We start from the raw sequence: 14,057 nt of genomic DNA on the forward strand, positions 1-14,057 counted from the left end.
CCGGGTACCCCTGTCAAACATCTCCACGTACTTACTTTCGCTGGATTGATTTCGCTGGATACCACAGTAGCGTACAACCGGCCAACGCCGGGTCAGAACTGTACACGAGAATCGGCCCGAAACGTATCGAGCAACAGATCCGTGTTATGCCTGAGGACGTAAGACGGAATTTTGGACACTGATACAAAGTATATTGATCAGCTCCAGATGTCAATCATCGCTGTAACCCAGACTTTTCCATATCTTCTGAGAGAAACTCCAACTCACATGCTCGTGTCTAGTCTATCGTCACTCGCACGCCTCTATTATCCTTTGTCATGGGAATGAACATATCGTGGTCGTACGCAACATCTTCGGCTGTTGTATCTGACAAGTGCATGTGAGGCAAGACGCGCAAAGCCAATGCCGCAAGACTCAGATTGAGCTCACACAATGCAAGGCTGGCGCATGTTAGCATTGGTTTTCACGAATAACATGTAATACTTACTTCATGCCCAAGCACGAGCGGCTTCCCTTTGAGAAGGCGAGCATGCTGTGCTCCACGTCCTTTCTTCGTTCGTTGTTCTCGTCTAGCCATCGTTCAGGGATGAAGGCGTAGGAGTTGGGAAATACCTTCTCATCATGATGAGTGATGGCAGCTGACATGCCTATCGCATAGCCTTGCGGAATGGTGTATTCGACCGGACGCTTGTTCCATTCTCCACGGAAGACTAAATTCTCCTGGGTGGGGACACGGGCCGTTCGAGCAGATACACCATATGATAGCCTTAGGCCCTCCTGGATGACTGCTCCCAGGTATGGCAGGGTCTCAAGTTCAGTCCATGCAGGCAGCTGCTTCGGATCCTTGATAACTGACTGCAGCTCATGGCGGAGTTTGTTGAGGAGTTCCGGTTTGGTCAAGAGGTGGTATGTGATGACAGACATGGCCCAACTCGTTGTCTCTGTCCCAGCACCGATGACTCCAGCGGCTTCATCGGCCAGTCTCTGTGGCTCTTTCTCCAACGAGACCAGGTCGGACTCTAGGATAGTGCCAAAAACAGTCGGTCGGTCGTACCTGATACCCGCATCGATGTCGGCCTTTGCTTTCCTCATCTTTTCGGGAAGATCGATCTGCAGCGTACGAACCATAAGAGCAGAGCTTGGCGGCATGTAGTCAACCAAGTATTTACCCAGACCGGCGCCAGCTTTGGTCCACGGGAAGAAGCGGAAAATGAAGACAGGTCTTAGGATCGAGGCAACAGGTTCGCGAAAGTTGGGATACCAGCCTTCTTGATCCAAAAATCCGAAGCTCTCGCCAAAGCTGTAACCGGAAATTGCATCAGAAGTGAAGCAACTGTATGCCATGGCAATGTCGAATGCCTCTTCTTCACCCGACTGTCTGAGCAGCTTGTCGCAAAGTTTTTGCGCCAGACTATGGATCTCTGGCTCCAACCTCGCAATCATTCCGCGTGAGAAAAACTTGGCCACAGGGATTCGACGTAGTCGATGTAGGTCGTGGTCTGCAGTTCCGAAGCCAGCCTGCCCGAGTCTACAGATGCAACCTTTAGCGTGTACACTTTGCATACGGTGAGGAGAGCCTACGCTGAGCCATTGATCTGGTGCACGGGCTTGTCACGTTTCCGCCCTCCAACAGCATAAATCTCATCTGCGAAGGAAATGTCGTTGCAATGCACTTCATGAGGATTGATGCGAACGATAGGGCCTGTTATACGATGTCCATTGTCAGACTCTTGTCTCATTGATTCTGATGTGTATCTGGCTCACCGTATTGCTCATGCATCTTGCTAATCTCTTTGGTGTAGCATCCAAACTTGACGACATCGTAGTAAAATTCCGGCCAGTACGTGGCTGCTGCTAGCCTGGGACCGGGGATGCGACTCAATGGGTGCAGAGGCGATACATTGTACAGAGCCTTGAGCAGCTGATAGACCAGCCAAAGACCAGCAAATATTAACGCATTACGGGTTGAGAGGAAAGACGTCTCTAGCGAAGGCAACACAGCGTGGACCGTCGACATGTCTGCGCAGGTGGTGAGTAGATGTGAGCTGCAGCGAAGCAGACGTTTTTTCTTTCACATGCATCGTGCGGAAATGCCAGCATTATCATTTTGGCGTGTTTTGCTGTGGAGTGCCATACCTGCATCGTCGGGGATTTGAGACAGAATTGTCGAAGGGTCCTGCTGCACAGCCAAGGTGATCCACACGCTACCGGTAGTCGCGATACGGGCCGAGAGTGGCATATCTGATTTGCTGACAATTGATATCCCGAGTCATTCGTCCCGTGCCTTTTCCACTGGCTCCAGTATTGCTGAGTCGGGACTACTTCCGCGCGATCCAGATCAGGACGGCTCTACAGACAATCAGGCTAACCGCCGGATGTACAAGCAAGCCCTTGTCCAGACCTACATGCCTGAGCATGTTAGTGTGCAGTCCACAAAGCGTTCGGTTACTTTGCATCTGGTCACCTTGAGTTCTCTGGTGGCTTGTGTGATCAGGAGATGCCAGGTCATCGGGAGGCAAAGACGGAATTCAATCTCAGTTTAGATCAACATCAGTTTACTCCTTGGATACGTTCAAACCTGAGAAGTGGCGTAAATGTATAGACAGCATTCACCGAGAAGCCTCGGGTTTTCGTCATCCATGCATGGCTCATCCAAATCGAACCCAAGCACTTGGAAGCGAACAGAGCAGGACAGCCACAGACCTGAGCTATGACAATAAATAATTATGGATCAAGATACCAGAGTACTGGCGTACTCAAGGTATAGTCAAAGCAGCAGTACATGCAACACGCTATCCAATGTCTCACCACACCAACCACTGTCACGGCAAACGAAGCAAAAAGGCAAGAATGAGGGAAAGCTAAGCAGGTACATGCTTGCAATGCTATGCTCTGATCTATGCTACCCACCGAGGGGCCTATGATGTGAACCTGATTTTGCTGTTACTCGATAGCTAGTACAATACAACCGCATAAATGCCACGACTCCATTCAGCCTTTCTTCTTCTCGCAGAGCGGAAATACAGGTAAAGAAGGGTATAATCGAGTACGAAATGGAAAGAGAAAGTTGCCAATGCTACATCGGCTGTGTATTATTCCCGCCACTCTGTCTTTCTCGCTGTCTTCTCCTCCGTTGCCGTGCGTTGTCACGCAAGAAATGCGGATCTATGTAGTCGTCCGGCAGCTCGAAGTCGTGTTCCTCGAAATCTGGTATGGGCTGCCCGAAGGCTGTGGCGTTGCGGCCGTGGCGGTGCTTGCCCATGGCTGCTGCTCTGAGATGTGGTTTTGAATAAAAGGACACGAACGGTGTTGTGGGTTCGGGTGGTGCAAAAGGTAAGAGAAAACCATGTGGTCGTGGTGGTCGTGGTGAACGTTTGGGTTTAGGGGGCTCTGGCTCTTTCGGCTGTGGGGCGTTCGCATGGTGTGTCCGGCCGTTCGCCTTGGAGACGTCTGAGGCTTCTGACTCTTCGCCGTCGTCATCCTCGTCTTCTGTTCGAGCAGCAAGCGCAGCTTCCTTCTCGGCTCTTATGCGCTTCTCCTCCTGCTTCCAGACACGGAACTTGTCGACAAGGGCTTCTACCTCCTTGATGAAGTAGTCTCGTTTCGGCTCCCAGTCTCTCGTCTCACCCGCCGTGACGCCTGTTATGCCCATGACCCTCAACCAGTCAGGCCCTTGCAGGCCGTCGAGGAGTCGCTCCAGCTGCTGCTTCTCGTGCATGGCGCGCTCCTTTTCGATGTTGCGCAGCTGCTTCTCTTTCCGTTCGGCGCGGCGGTGTTGCGCGAAGAAGTGAGCGTCAGCCAGCGGGTCATCCTCGCCATCACCTCGAATGTGCCTGGCTATGGTGCTGTAGTCTAGTACTTGGAAGGTGGTGGAGGACTGTGCAGGTGGCAGCGAGGGGTGGGAGGTGTCGCGTGCAGGCGTGGGAGCGCTTTGTTTTCGTGGTCGTGTTGGAGTGAGGGATTTGCGACAAGGCTGAGGCGAGGCAGGTACGGGGGTTTTGGACTTGGAGGGCTCGTCGACTATGTATATGGGGGTGTCGACGTCGAGGTACTCTGCAAGCAAAGGTCAGGCAACATGTCAGGGCAGCAGCACGCGACGTACCAGACGGCTTGGGCAGGCCTGCAATGATGTCGTCGTAGGTCGAGAAGTAGACAGCCAGGTCGCTCTTCAGGCGCGAGCCGCCGTCTGAGCTCCTCAGGCTCCTCCTGTCCTTGGACTTGGGGTCTGCTGCCGGCGCCGGCACGGCAAGCTTGCCTGCGCTGGCTGGCCGCGGCGTAGAGCGTCCAGAGGGCACGTCGTCGGCATCGAGGCCCAGCAGCGTGTGCACGCCATTGGTTATGCGCGCCAATTCGCCGTGTGGCTGCTGGACGAGCACTTTGGTCGGCGGCCTGGCCTCGGGCGCGTCATCCAGCGCTGCAGAGGGCCGCTTCCTCGAGGCGGCGCGGGGCGGCGGTGGGCGTGGTGGGCGTGGTGGGCGTGGTGGGCGTAGTGGGCGCGCGGGCGACGCTTCTATCTGCTTGACCGACTTCTCATCGTCGCCGAGGACGAGCAGCGGGCCACTTTTGCTCGAACGGCGCGTCGAGACGGTGGTGCTGTGGGGGCTGCTGCGGTCAGCGTCGTCAGGCGCGACAGGCGCGAAGGTGAGCCTGGTCTGCACGAGACGCTCAGTCGACGAGCGCATCGGAGGCCGGGCGAGGTTGGCCATGGTGCTGCTGGAGGCGTCTCTGGTTTCGCAGGGTCATCTTTCAATCACTGCGACGCATAGCTGCCATGGGGGGTTGTCGCGCTGGGTCAGGGCAAATCTGGCGCAACGGCGTTAGGGAGGTTGGCCCTCAAGCTCACTCGGCCGCCTCTCCAGCAGACGGCAGCTACAGACGCTCACTTCACCTTCACCAGACTACCCGTGGGCCCAGAGTAAGCCTTGTAAAATAACTTTCTCCGCGTCCTGCCGCAATTTACCACGACAACCATCGAATCAAACCGCAGGAACTCCGACGAGTTGCCCTCCACCTAGCTTGACGCCACACTTGGGCGCAGCAAATCAGGCGACACGCACGCTGCTGAGCTGCGGCACCCAACGTCGAAAAAACTGTCTTTGATGTGCAACATGTTTGAACTTGGTGAGCTTGCGCAATGAGGGGCTTCAAGCTCATGCACGGCTTCGGGCACTGCACATTATCTATCTACAGCACCTTCACCTTGCGCGTCAGAAGGGTGCGCCACACCTCACCACATCATCACAGATCTTCCCAACCATGCCATGGCATGTTTTTCAATCAGTATGTAAAACGCAAACGGTTCCCATGCATCCGCTCGTCTTGTGTTTACGAGAACAAAAACTCTTTTAACACTGGTGATCCCGCAAACTCCGGGTTGAGTAAGATGCAACTATGAATACATGTCAGTCGATAAATTGCTAGCGCGGACGTTGGCAACAAACTTCAAAAAGTACGATAGACCCTGCTTTCGCCGTTCGAGGAATCTCGGTCTGAATCGAGCTGCACCGTTCGTGTCAGCACTGGGTCACAACAAGTGGGGTGAGCGGGTGAGTTGGTGAGCTGAGCGCACGTGACTTACACACTACAGACTTGGGTGGGAACTGTGGCATGGAACCCACAGCATACGGAAATGTCCGCACAAGCTTTTGGTGGAGGTCTTCAAACTCAGAATACCTGGAGCGGGGTCAGCCGGGCCGCAAGCAGAGACACGGGCAGTACCAACCTCTTACGTATCTTTATCGGGCCGCCCTGCGGTTTGTTGGTCAGTCAAACGCTGCTGTAGTTTGACACACTTGAAGATGGATAGACTGCGGCATGCTTCCCGGTAGTTCCCTGCACGACTCGTCCTTTCGGGAACGCGCAAACCATTGATTCGCTCTGGGGAAGCAGCTCAAGCGAACCAATATGTGGGCCACGTACACCAATGCTCAATTAGGGTGAGGCTCGCGAAGGACTTACATCGAGTGTCTCGACTGTGCAGTTCCACACGACGTAGGCTCCCAGACCCGGTGCGGTGCCGCTGACCACGACATAGTCGTCAATCGTTACATGCTTTGCCCAGAGCACCTTGCACTGCTCAGAGCCCTCGTCAGTGTGGTCTTCGAGCGCAATACGAGCTCCGGCGTCCGAGGTGTACGAGCTCAGACGACTGCCATTCCGCTCGTGCTTCTGCCAGTAGGGCGGGACTACGCTGTTCCGCTCTGGACGAGCGGTGGCAAGTTTTGCCCCATCTTCACGGGACGGTGATGGGGGGCTTTCGTTGACAGTGTTAGAGCTCACCGGCTCCATCCATCTGCAAGGTAGTGGGCTGGGCGGGAGACGCGTCAAACGAGAAGACGGAAGTAGCAGATAGAAATGCGTGAAAGATGAGGGGTAGATATGGGCTTTGAGGTGGGACGGCGCTGCGGCCAGGTGTCCTAGTGCCGTGGGCAGTGAGCGACAGAGAGCTGGCTTTGCTTTTGCCTCGTTTTGGCGTCCCAGCCGGATGATGCGCAGATACGGGATGCTGGACCCTGGTCACGGCGGGCAGAACGCCGCGTCATGACTGGTCAATGGCCGAGAGGCGGTCTGCATCCCTTCCGGAGCTCACCCGACAAGGAACCTGGGACAGCATTTCGATGCTCGTTCGTGCTGATTGTGCTGTTCGTGCTGTTCGTGCTGTTCGTGCTGTTCCACGGCAAGTGGCCAGCACCAGGACGCGCAATCCAGCGGCACACAGCATCTAGCGGGACATGCAGCGCGGCTCCGCGGCTCTGCTGGCCCAAAATGGCTCAAGCGAGGCAATTCGAGTGGCGGGAAGATACTCCAAGTTCCAAGCTAGTGAGATCGAGATAGGCCCATGCACTGTACGTGCGCCATTGCCGTCCTCATGATCGTTCCCTTTATATACCGGACGGCGCCCTCCAACCTTCCCGCCCACACTCACGTTCGTTGTTGAGAATTGCCACCTTGCAGAAGCGCTTGTCTCGTCAACAGTTTGGTTCTATTGTCACCGTCTGTCGCTGACTGCCGCCTCCTCTCTTGAAATTACATACTTGTTGGTTTCCAAGCAAAGAAAGGTACGTGCATTCCAAACTACTGTACTCTCCGCATCGACAGCCAATCTCCTCGGAACATCAAAGCTCACTCTCTTCTACAGTTCTCTCCTGCGAATCTCTCCAAACCCCTCCAAACCTCACAACATCCTCCACATCTACAACATGCGTTCCACACTCGCCCTCAGCCTCGCTGCCTTCGCTGGCCTTGCCACGGCTCAGACCACGACCCAGAACGACTACCCTTACCAAATCGACCCGCAAAGTGTCTCCTCAGCCAACAGACGTATGTGCAAACATCACTCCAACTCAAGCCCATCTCTGACTTTTTCAATAGAATATTGGTGTGATCAGAACGTGGCTCAATGCCCACTCATCTGCCTCCAGCAGCCCGGTGTTACATCCTCGACTACCGAGGACAACGAATGCGACCCTGTAAGCCCCCAAGCTTTGCTCCATAGTCTGGGAACGTGCGGGGAGGGTTCGGACCGAAGTCGTGGTGTTCAGCCTGACCTGATTGCCATTGGCCAGCCCTTCCTTGCGCCTCCCAACAGTTTCAACATTTCTCAGAACCTCAGCTAACAAACTCACAGGACCAGCTGACCTACTCTTGCGTTTGCGACAACGGCGTTGCTCCCAACATCACCCAATACTCGCAGACCCTTCCCTTCTACATCTGCCAGGAGTGGGGTAATCAGTGTGTAACCAACTGCAACGGCGACAACACCTGTGCCAACAGCTGCCGCGCTGACCACCCCTGCGGTGCTCAGTCTCCCTTCCTGGGCAACTCGACCACTTCGAGCACCATGTCGTCTACATCTGCCCCCACCGGGTCTGCTGCTACAAACACCATCCCTGTTACTGGTTTTGGAGGTGGCGGCGCCACCTCTACCGCTAGCGGCGGATCGACCGGTGCTGCTGCTGCCACCTTCGTCCCTGGTGCAGCCACCAGCATGGCTGTCCTCTTCGGCAGCGTATTCCTTGGCTTCGCCGTCCTCCTCTAGGCCTTGGACTATCCACATTGTCTCATCTTAACTGTTTGATAGCATCATCTCTCTTCTAGATCTCTTCCATGCATAGCGTTCAGGATTACATTACAGTCATTTCACCACCACCACACAGATACCCACAGGGACTTGCCGCTCATTTGAAAGCATCTGGGAGTTTTAATTAGCAAGGCGCATTATTTAGGGTGCGATTAATATTGGCAAAAGTAGCCTTCGCACCATCGTCATCGTCACCATGTAGCCCGGAGTTTTTTTAGTTCAACAAGATCAGCGTGGAGTTTTGGCGACTACCAAAACTTATCTGCCAACCCAATCCAACCCTTCCTCTGTCGAAGTGACGTTTGCGTGATGCATTGCCCTTGCTTTTCCTGGCCTTTGGGATGGAGACAGATGTCGTAGTATCACCATGGCTGTTGCCGAACAAGTCAAGCGTACAACGGGTGGCAGACTCAATCGCGTGTCACAAGGGAGAGTACACATGAGTACAAGCACAAGGCAACGAACAGCGACCATCAGCACCAACCCATGACTGCGCCGTGTCTTTGTTTAAAAAAAAACCCAGTGCATTCCAATCTAGTCTTTTGTATATCATTTCAATACCCCCAAAAAATCAAAATTGTAGCTCTTCACACTCATAACTCATAGAACCCCCCACTACCGCCAATTCCTCATGCCAGGCCCATGTCTCTCCGCCCATCCAGCCCAGTACTTATCCAGCCTCTCCCGGGCATTGACGTAGACGGGACAGTTGGGCAGTGATGACCCAGTGGTGTCGGATAGCTTGCACGTGGCCCAGTCCCTGTCAGCAGGGCCTTCGGGAATAGCGATGCAATATGTAGGCGGCGCAACGGAAGAGCCGGCTTGCCATCCGTTGCTGGTGTGTCTAGAGTGAGGAGGCGTTGGGAGGTATTGCGCTGCAGGAGCAGGAGCAGAGGCGTGGTGTGTAGGTCTTCCTGCAGCAGCACGGTGCTTCCTTGTGGGTGGCATCTCGAACCCGCCGTCTTGGCTCAGCAGGTCGGCTATGGTGTAGCCTCCCATGCCTGAACTTGATTCGGAGCGAGGTTGAGTAGGCCAGCGCTGGACATTGGTTGGGTTGGGGCCTACAGTTGAAGACTCAGACAACAGTGAGTCAACAGAAGACGCCCGCAAGGCGCCCGTTAGCGGCTCCATCTCTGGAACAGATGCAGCGACCTGCTTTGGCTTGAGCTGGGGTGTTGATGGGAGATTGTAGTGCTGTGATAGTGGGAAACGCAACAGTTCGAGCGGACTGATCTCGTATGGACGGCCAGTGATCTGCGACAGGTCGTCCACATTGATGGTCGCGGTGCTAGCAAACCTCAGATGCGGAGCGGCAGGTACCGGGATTTTTGAAGCATCAACGGGTTTGGAGACCGAGGTGCAACGAACAGGAGGAGGTGGTGCTCGTCGCTCAAACTGAGGGGCGCCGTCGTAGATCACGATACCAGGCCTCGATGCCCGAGTTCTTCTCGAGAATGAAGTTTCTAGGTACCGTGGAACTTGTGTACTGGGACTGAGAGTTTCGGTATCCTCCTCATCAATCTCATCCTGAGCTGGCGACTTTCCTCGTTTCTTTCTTTCTTTGCTGGACTTTGACCGCCACGACGGGACCGAGAAGTAAGAGTCCTTGGAAGTCTTTGACAGTGACTCTGTCGATGATCTTGCTGATAGCTTTACTGGCGGTTTTGCTGATAGTCTTGCCGGCGAAGGGGATGTATCTGTCAGACGTCGGGTGGCTTTACAGATGGCACACTTTGTAACAGTGCACTTCGTTAAGTGACGTTGCCATCGCACAGAGTTCCTCCAATCGCTCCCACCGGCCGGGTACAGCGTGAAGAAATGGTCGATCACACGCTGGGGTACTGGCTCGCTGTGAGGCCCCGACACTGCGGTACCCACATCCTGTGCTGTCTGCTTAGGCTCTCGCTTTACATCTTGACTCTCGAACATTGAGTCACGATGCCAGAAGGATCCCCGCCTGAGACGTTCAAGACGTTGTGCCTGCTTTTCGAGCCATTGCGGAACGATGTCCCTCATTCGTGATGGCTCGTCCGGGGAAGAGTCTTGCGTGACAGTCGCAGTAGCCGGGCCCTTGACACTACTCGATGCTGACTGTGTGGCATCTCGATGGGTTTGAGAACTCGATGAGCTGCCCACGGTTTGTTGAGAGACTTTTCTTCGCTTCATATTCGCCGGTCGGAGAGAGCGGAGCCGTTTCCTTACTCGTGGTAGGGACATAATGCAATCGCATGAGATTGGATGAGGGCAATTTATGTGAAGGGCGTTGAGAGAGAGAGTCGAAGTTGAACTCAACACTGAGACAGATTCAGAGAGGCTCATGATCAGAATCTAGTGGATTTTGAGCCTGTGCAGGGAAACATGGATAGTTAAGTAACATGGATCAACATCGTGGCCAGTCAGGAGGAGATATGTATACCGATCTCAGCCCAATTTTGGAGCTCGCACGTCCGGACATCTGCACGTTCGCACGTCATGGTCGGCGTTTTAGAAGTCTACCTGGTAACAACTCGAACATCAAAGAAAACCGGGATCACCTTTCGCAGGCTTGGAGGTGCTTCGGGCAGTCTAAGTAAGTCTCTTGAAGACGATTTGGAGTCAATGATGTCAAATCGACTGGATAACACTGCTCTAAAGATGTGGTAGGATGGTCAGTGCTTCTACAAAGAGGAACGAAAGAAAACAAATATGACCGATATGAGCTCAGTAGAAGCTTCTTTGGGGCATTGTATCCATGGGAGAGACGAGGGGTAACTGAAGGTTGCCAGTGCAACTGACGCGTAAGAACCAAAATATGATGTGACGTGGTCGCAGGCATCATCGTCGCAGCGAGAGGGCATGACACGTTGGGCTATGAAGAAATGAGGTTGTGAACCACTGGTGAACAGCTCATTGGCTGTGAGGTGGGTCCGTCGGTCGAAATAGGCATCCCAATTCTGGGTGTACTTTGGATAGCTTCTGCATCAATTCACCGAAGTAAACCGAAGATTCCAGCAGTCCACAGCCAGCCAGAAGGTGTGCGGTGGGGTAGCAAGGCCATGATGCGGAGAAGAACGTTGGTGGTCTCGAAGGATGCAGGAGTCTAGTGCAGCGGCTCTTGCCGCGCTCGGAACGCAACCGATTCGACAGCAAGCTGGGTCTTATGTCATCAGCCAAACATCGCAAACATGCGCTGCTCACCATGACACCACCACTTCGAAGTCTCGATCCTACCGAACGAAACCCCACCCTGATGCCACGGGCACCCTGAAATCGTGATGCCTCCTCGATTGCTGCTTGGAGTACCGCAAGCTCTGTCCTCGCGATCTGCGGTAGTTGTGCGAGCGCGCCTCAATCGGAGGTTTGCCTCGAGCTCCGCAAATGCGCCAGAAGTCTACGATGTGGTTTGTGTAGGCGGTGGTCCGGCAGGGTTGAGCTTGTTGGCGGGACTGAAGTCATCGCCTGTCACGAGGGGACTGAAAGTTGCTCTCATTGAAGGGCAAGATGTTCAGAAAAGCCGGTTGTCGAAAGATGCAAGCCTCGAAAGCTTCTCGAACAGATGTAGCTCCCTGACACCAGCGTCTGTGAAGAACCTGCAAGGTGCGCGATAAGAATGGGAGAGAAATGATAGGAATAGTCTGACGTGTACATAGAGATTGGAGCATGGCCGCATGTGAACACAACTCGAGTGCAGCCCTACCAGGAGATGCAGGTGTGGGATGGCGTAACGGACGCACGCATATCCTTCGACTGGGATACAGCGCGCCCACTCTTTTCTCCTCGAAATCCCGCGCAACCGACTACAATCGCATACATGATCGAGAACACCAACACCGTCACGATGCTGCTGAACCGATTGGAAGAACTCGGGGGCGTCGACATGTTCGCTTCCACTAAAGTGAGCTCGATTGAGCTGGGCACCGACATGGAGCAGATGGACTTCGCATCGTGGCCCATTCTTACACTATCGAATGGCAAATCACTGGCAGCTAGGCTACTTGTAGGCGCAGATGGTGCAAACAGCCCCGTTCGGACCTTTGCCGGCATTGAATCTCGGGGTTTCGACTACAACCGCTTTGGTGTAGTAGCTAGCTTGACCATTGAAGGCCAGGGTTGGGGTGGACCGGATCACAAGATCGCATATCAGCGTTTTCTGCCTTCAGGACCCTTGGCATTGCTACCTCTACCAGGGAATAAGTCCACCCTTGTGTGGAGCACAACACCAGAGCGCGCTGCTAGGCTCAAGGCACTGTCACCAGAAGACTTTGTTGCTATGGTCAATGCAGGCTTCAGGCTGTCGCCGACTGACCTCGAGTACTTGCACACTCTCGAATCGGGACAAGCAGAAGAGGTGGCATGGCGAGAGAAGCATACACCTGTCAACGAACGAGGGATACCGATGCGCGTCACCAACGTCGAAGCAGGCACCGTTGCTGGCTTCCCTCTCCGCATGCGCCATGCCGACACGTACACCGGCGAGCGAGTTGCGCTTGTTGGCGACGCAGCGCACACCATTCATCCGCTCGCAGGGCAAGGTCTGAACCAGGGTCAGGGCGACGCAGCAGCTCTGGCACGGACAATCTCGCGCGCGGTACGGACCGGTCAAGATATTGGCTCGACGTTGGCATTGGAGAGCTACAACAGCGAGCGGTATGCAGAGAACAACGCCATGCTGGGCGTATGCGACAAGCTCCACCGCCTATACAGCGTTGAGTCAGGGCCGATCGTAGGACTGCGAAGTTTGGGGCTGAGGGCAGTGGATGCCATGGGGCCGCTGAAGAGCTTTTTCATGAGCAGAGCCGCGGGAGGCTCGTAATTTCCTGTACTTTAGAACTTGTACATCTCAACCTGTATACATAGTAGCTGATGAAGGGAACAATGGAATGATCTCAATGCCATCAAATTGCGCCATCGGAACGAATCCGCACCCACCCTGCATCCGCCCCACTGTTTGTTGCTCCACGTCATTGACCGACAACCATCTGACTTTGTCTTGCACGACACCAAGATGGCAGATCATCAGAAAGAGATAGAAGAATTCGGTAGCAACGACGACTTTTGGCTCTTCGGCTATGGGTATGCGCAGTCTACCTGTACAGTTGTAGCGAGCTCTAACAACGTGCAGAAGTTTGATATGGAAGCCACCACCACACTTCGGTACTGCTGCATATACAGAACTGCGCCCGTTGATAGTGCACTAACAACACAGTGCAGACCAACGTGTGCCTGGCTACATAGAAGGCTACGTGCGACGCTTTTGGCAGGTATGAGAGCCTGCATATACCAACAGCGTGGCGACGACTAAGTGTACCTACAGGCGAGGTGACTATCTTGCCTTTGTGATGCAGACGAAGTGGTCTAACGCGTGAGAAGTGAAGATCACAGAGGTACACCCGAAGCGCCCGGCCGTGTAGTAACGCTCATCGACCGCGCACACTGGGACACGTTGTCAGACCACGTGAGTGAAGCGTCCCCAGCACGCTCCTCGACGCGGAAACAGCTCGTTGACACTTCGCAGCACGAGCCCACCGAGCGCGTCTGGGGCGCCGCCTACCACATCCCAGCGGCCAAAGTGCCAGAGGTCCGCGAGTACCTTGACATCCGTGAAATCAATGGCTACAGCATACAGTTCACGCCCTTCCATCCGGCTGCAGAGTCCACACCTATCCGCTGCCTAGTCTACATAGGACTACCAGAGAACCCGCAGTTCCTTGGTCCGCAAGATCCCGATGCGTTGGCGAAGAAGATTCTGGAAAGCACAGGCCCGAGCGGGGAGAACAGGGAGTATTTATTCAATCTTGAAAAGGCGCTGTTGGGTTTGAGTGAGGAAAGTGGGGATAAACATATCAGCGACCTCGTTGCACGTTGCAGGAAGATCGAGGCTGAGGGGAAAGATGCAGTGGGCGGCAGGTAGTGCGCTTAACTTGAAGCTTACTTGTCTGGGCGAGGGTACTGCAAGTCGTTTGCTCTAATCGAAGGAGCATATGGTAGAAAATACCCC

The 14,057-nt window shown here is 54.4% G+C and overlaps 7 protein-coding genes across 7 annotated transcripts, besides 5 other annotated features; 3 read left to right on the top strand and 4 right to left on the bottom strand.

The window, feature by feature from the left end:
- Nucleotides 1–46: part of a mobile genetic element that runs on past the window's edge.
- A 231-nt stretch (nt 47–277) lies between these two features.
- EKO05_0002203 (uncharacterized protein) lies at nt 278–2,017 on the bottom strand (the record flags this gene model as incomplete). Its single annotated transcript, XM_038944052.2, has 4 exons — nt 278–440; nt 488–1,528; nt 1,582–1,702; nt 1,765–2,017. The coding sequence occupies 4 exons, from the start codon at nt 2,015–2,017 to the stop codon at nt 278–280; spliced, it is 1,578 nt and encodes a 525-aa protein (XP_038792873.2).
- Nucleotides 2,018–2,873: 856 nt separating this feature from the next.
- Nucleotides 2,874–2,905: a tandem repeat.
- Nucleotides 2,906–3,076: 171 nt separating this feature from the next.
- EKO05_0002204 (uncharacterized protein) lies at nt 3,077–4,706 on the bottom strand (the record flags this gene model as incomplete). Its single annotated transcript, XM_038944153.1, has 2 exons — nt 3,077–4,053; nt 4,103–4,706. 2 exons carry the CDS (start codon nt 4,704–4,706, stop codon nt 3,077–3,079), a joined length of 1,581 nt encoding a protein of 526 aa, XP_038792874.1.
- Nucleotides 4,453–4,496: a tandem repeat.
- Nucleotides 4,707–5,325: 619 nt separating the features above from the next.
- EKO05_0002205 (uncharacterized protein) lies at nt 5,326–6,288 on the bottom strand (the record flags this gene model as incomplete). The annotated part of the gene is made up of 5 exons (XM_038944063.2): nt 5,326–5,389; nt 5,442–5,499; nt 5,579–5,673; nt 5,723–5,748; nt 5,959–6,288. The coding sequence occupies 5 exons, from the start codon at nt 6,286–6,288 to the stop codon at nt 5,326–5,328; spliced, it is 573 nt and encodes a 190-aa protein (XP_038792875.2).
- Nucleotides 6,289–6,613: 325 nt separating this feature from the next.
- Nucleotides 6,614–6,672: a tandem repeat.
- A 527-nt stretch (nt 6,673–7,199) lies between these two features.
- EKO05_0002206 (uncharacterized protein) lies at nt 7,200–8,038 on the top strand (the record flags this gene model as incomplete). Its single annotated transcript, XM_038944086.1, has 3 exons — nt 7,200–7,320; nt 7,372–7,469; nt 7,628–8,038. 3 exons carry the CDS (start codon nt 7,200–7,202, stop codon nt 8,036–8,038), a joined length of 630 nt encoding a protein of 209 aa, XP_038792876.1.
- Nucleotides 8,039–8,695: 657 nt separating this feature from the next.
- EKO05_0002207 (uncharacterized protein) lies at nt 8,696–10,246 on the bottom strand (the record flags this gene model as incomplete). Its single annotated transcript, XM_038947454.1, has 1 exon — nt 8,696–10,246. One exon carries the CDS (start codon nt 10,244–10,246, stop codon nt 8,696–8,698), a length of 1,551 nt encoding a protein of 516 aa, XP_038792877.1.
- Nucleotides 9,620–9,643: a tandem repeat.
- A 1,088-nt stretch (nt 10,247–11,334) lies between the features above and the next one.
- Nucleotides 11,335–12,872, top strand: EKO05_0002208 (Putative ubiquinone biosynthesis monooxygenase; the record flags this gene model as incomplete). Its single annotated transcript, XM_038944196.1, has 2 exons — nt 11,335–11,656; nt 11,710–12,872. The coding sequence occupies 2 exons, from the start codon at nt 11,335–11,337 to the stop codon at nt 12,870–12,872; spliced, it is 1,485 nt and encodes a 494-aa protein (XP_038792878.1).
- Nucleotides 12,873–13,064: 192 nt separating this feature from the next.
- On the top strand, nt 13,065–13,970 carry EKO05_0002209 (uncharacterized protein; the record flags this gene model as incomplete). The annotated part of the gene is made up of 6 exons (XM_038944096.1): nt 13,065–13,132; nt 13,182–13,213; nt 13,271–13,320; nt 13,374–13,378; nt 13,430–13,514; nt 13,575–13,970. 6 exons carry the CDS (start codon nt 13,065–13,067, stop codon nt 13,968–13,970), a joined length of 636 nt encoding a protein of 211 aa, XP_038792879.1.
- Between the last annotated feature and the right edge of the window lie 87 nt (nt 13,971–14,057).

This window comes from Ascochyta rabiei, chromosome 3 (genome assembly GCF_004011695.2).
Source record: "Ascochyta rabiei chromosome 3, complete sequence".
Classification (NCBI taxonomy): Eukaryota; Fungi; Ascomycota; class Dothideomycetes; order Pleosporales; family Didymellaceae; genus Ascochyta; species Ascochyta rabiei.